The 3,693-nt window shown below is 37.6% G+C and overlaps 1 protein-coding gene across 1 annotated transcript; it reads right to left on the bottom strand.

Annotated features, from left to right (window-relative positions):
• Positions 1 to 1,917: 1,917 nt before the first annotated feature.
• Positions 1,918 to 2,640, bottom strand: LOC145105674 (uncharacterized). Its single transcript, XM_079042754.1, has one exon. It carries the CDS (start codon positions 2,638 to 2,640, stop codon positions 1,918 to 1,920), a length of 723 nt encoding a protein of 240 aa, XP_078898880.1.
• Between the last annotated feature and the right edge of the window lie 1,053 nt (positions 2,641 to 3,693).

Here is a 3,693-nt window from a genome sequence, read left to right on the forward strand (position 1 = left end):
ATAGGTAGATCCAATGTCCCTTTTCTTATTCATTTTGGTTGTGCAAGTTCTACATATGGCTATTATGGATGCTAGTGGTGGGGTCTTTATTGCAGAACTAAGGTGGGGAAAGATAATAAGATTATATCTCATCATATTTACGTGGATGATGTTTTGTATTTGGGAGAATAGTCTAGTAAAAATATTTCTAACATTGTTCATATGTTAAGATGTTTTTATTTGGCGTCATGATTAAGTTTAATATCCCAAAATTGAACTTATATGGGGTTGGTGTTAGTTTTGGCAAAGTGGAGCATCCCATAGGTCTTATAGGCTGAAAACCTAAAAGCTTGTTTTTACTTCATTGGGTATTTTAGTGGCATCTAATATGGAAAGTCTCATAGGTTTGACTGATAGAGTCAAAAAAACTATTCGAATATAAAGTTGAAATGCTTTCCATTGATGCTCATTCTATGTTCTTAAGCTTGGTTCTAGGAGCTCTAGCGGTATATAATATGTAAAATTTTCAATGCCAACGACTCTAAAGTAGCCCTGTCGAAAATACCCGATACTCGAATTACCCGCCCGGTTTTTTCGGGTACCGGGTAAATTTTTTCGGGTAATCGGGTAACCCGATTTTTTTTCAGGTCGGGTAAAGGGTACGTTTGTTGGGTTTCGGGTATACCCGAATTACCCGAATTATTTTTTAATTTTTTTTTTCGTAGAGTTTGTACTCTGTAGCAGGTGTTTGATCACACTTAAACTAACTATCATTATTGTAAAACATGAATCTCTTTTATTATGACAATATGACACTAACAATATTAAAAGTAATTGTTTATATATGATCATGTTCTTTAAAACTTAACTGTTTTTTAGATTATAGTTTTTATTGCAACTAACAAACTCATTATCTTGACGAAACTTCAGAACATGACAAAACTTATGGCTACAATTATCTTAATCATTTTAAACTTTTAAATTAAGATCTTTAACTATTTGTTTTTTTAACATCTTATTAGATTAGATTAAGTTGTTAAAAATTAATTGATATCTCAGGTATTATTGACTAAAATATCTGAATGTTCAAAGCTTGAGTAACTTCGTTTATATCTCGTTTGTTTATATAAACAAGACTAATAAAGCACGACATATTTATTTCATTAAATTTATTTTCAGGTGAAATTCAAAAAAAAATCATATATTTCGGGTCATACCCGAATTACCCAAACCCGACCCGATACCCGAATTACCCAAATTTAATTTGGGTCGGGTAACGGGTATTTTTTTTAACATGAAAAACTCGAATTACCCGACCCGAATTACCCGAAACCCGAAAAAATTACCCGATCAACACCCCTGCTCTAAAGACTTTTTTGGAGACTTTGAAACCAAATTTTTTTTGGGGGGGGGGGGGGTGAAGATGGTAATGATCGAAAGAAAATCGGGTAGAATAGAATTTAGTCTTTATTTCCAAAGATTAAAAAAAACGTATTGGTAATGGTAGTGTGGAGATATTTAATGAGACACTACTTTATAATTTGGTCCTTACTTCTAGAGATAAAAGAGGTATCGGTAATGGTAGTTTTTTTTTTTTGGAAACGACAATTAGATTAAAAAAGCTCAGCCTAGCAAGATGCTAGGCGAGCGGAAAAGAAAGCATACATAAGAGTTCAAACAATTACAAACATAAAAAAGGAGAGACTATCCAATCCACCCACCTGATATCTTTCTTAGCCCCCCTATGTTTACACCAAAGAAATACCATAACTATTACATTATCACCAACTATAGTAGGAGAAACCTTGGTATTTTGGAATATCCTCTCGTTCCGACTTCTCCAGATACACCATAACGTGCCATAATAGATAGCCAAAAGAACTTTTCACTTTTTGGACAATGTCCCCAAGAGGCTGCAAAGTCCAGGAATTCTCCTGTTCATGCAAACTGTCGATCATTAATCCCACACCATTGTAGAATCCATTTACGAGTGATGCTAGCAGCCTGACACCCAACTAGAATGTGATATGAATCCTCAACAGTTACATTGCAATAGCCACATACATCAGATTCGATAGGAACTCCCCTTGATTTCAAGGCCATCGCCGAGGGAATACGACCAATAATAGCTCTCCATATGAAACAAGTCACTTTTATCGGGACCATTTTCAACCATAAAACTTTGGGGTTTAAAGGGCAGGAGGAGTATAGATCCAGCTTTGATCTAATGAGATTAGTTGAGAATTTACCATCTAAGGCTAGATTGCAGGTCCATGAGTCGTCCAAGCTGTTAGGGTAGAACGGAGCAATCACATAAATGAGCTTAGATAAAAGAGGGGTTAATCCCATGACATCAATGTCTACACTCCAGTTCCATTCAAATCCGTTTGAGGTTATCCGATCTACCACTTTACACTTTTTAGTGCACTCCAGCTGATTTAATTCAGAAAAACGCCTCTTAAGTGGCATCCCATTGATCCATTCATCTAGCCAAAAGAGAGTGTTATTCCCCGATCTGACCACCTTTTTTGTTACATCATTGACCTGCAATCCAAATTTCTGGATATCTTTTTCGACTCCAACAATATTGTTCCATACACCAACATTGCTTTTACAAGACAAATGATTGGACGGCTTATTCAACAAGCGATGAATACCCATTATAACACCAGCCCATAATGAGTCCTGATTAGTACGTAACCTCCACCACCAATTTTGTCAATAGGGCAATATTAAGGGACTGCAACGATCCAACTCCCAACCCACCTTTCTTCTTTGATGCGACGACCTTATCCCATGCCACCCACCTTATTTTTGAGTTGCCTTCATTGCCCCCACCCCAAAGAAATCCACGGCGAATCTTTTCAAGAGTTTGAATTACACCCACGGGGGCTTTAAATAGTGACATGTAATATGTGGGGAGATTCCCCATGACAGCTTTGACTAATGTTACTCGACCTCCAAAGGATAAGGATTTGGATTTCCATGGAGACAACTTGGAGTTGAATTTATCAATGATTGGCTTCCAATTCTTACACAAATTCATGTTCGCCCCGACTGAACCCCTAGGTATTTAAATGGAAGGGAACCTGACTCACAGCCAAGAATATGAGCCTAATTGTTTATTTCATTAACCGAAGCCCCTAACCCAAAAACCTTAGACTTGTGAAAGTTCACTTTTAATCCTGAAGATACATGAAAACATCTGAGAATTCTGGCAAGACTTTTAAGATTGGACTTAGGCCATTCCCCCATAGGTAATGCGTCGTCCGCGTAGAGCAAGTGTGATATGGACGGACCACCATTTGGAATCTTCAACCCCGAGAAGATTCTAAGATTGCAAGATGCCTTTAATGCCACGTTCAACCCTTCCATACCTATGATGAAAAGAAATGGGGACAATGGAACCCCTTGTCTGACCCCCTTTATATTTCGAATTCGTTAGTGGGGGAACCATTGATGATAACTGATGCTCGAGATGAGCTGAGACAACCTCGAATCCATCCTCGCCATTTTTGTCCGAAACCCATTTGACACATTACAGAGTCTAGGTAATCCCAATTAACCGAATCAAAGGCCTTTTCGAAATCCACCTTGAATAATAACACCTTCTTTTTTACTCTCTTTGCCCATGAGCAAATCTCGTTAACTATTAATGGACCATCCAAGATATTCCTGCCCTCCACATATGCAGACTAGACATCGTCCACCACA

This window comes from Lactuca virosa, chromosome 4 (genome assembly GCF_052849685.1).
Source record: "Lactuca virosa cultivar CGN04683 chromosome 4, Lactuca_virosa_CGN04683_v6, whole genome shotgun sequence".
Classification (NCBI taxonomy): domain Eukaryota; kingdom Viridiplantae; phylum Streptophyta; class Magnoliopsida; order Asterales; family Asteraceae; genus Lactuca; species Lactuca virosa.

Excerpts from the sequence above, each read along its gene's own strand:
- LOC145105674 (XM_079042754.1), bottom strand. The coding sequence starts at position 2,640 with ATGGGTATTCATCGCTTGTTGAATAAGCCGTCCAATCATTTGTCTTGT.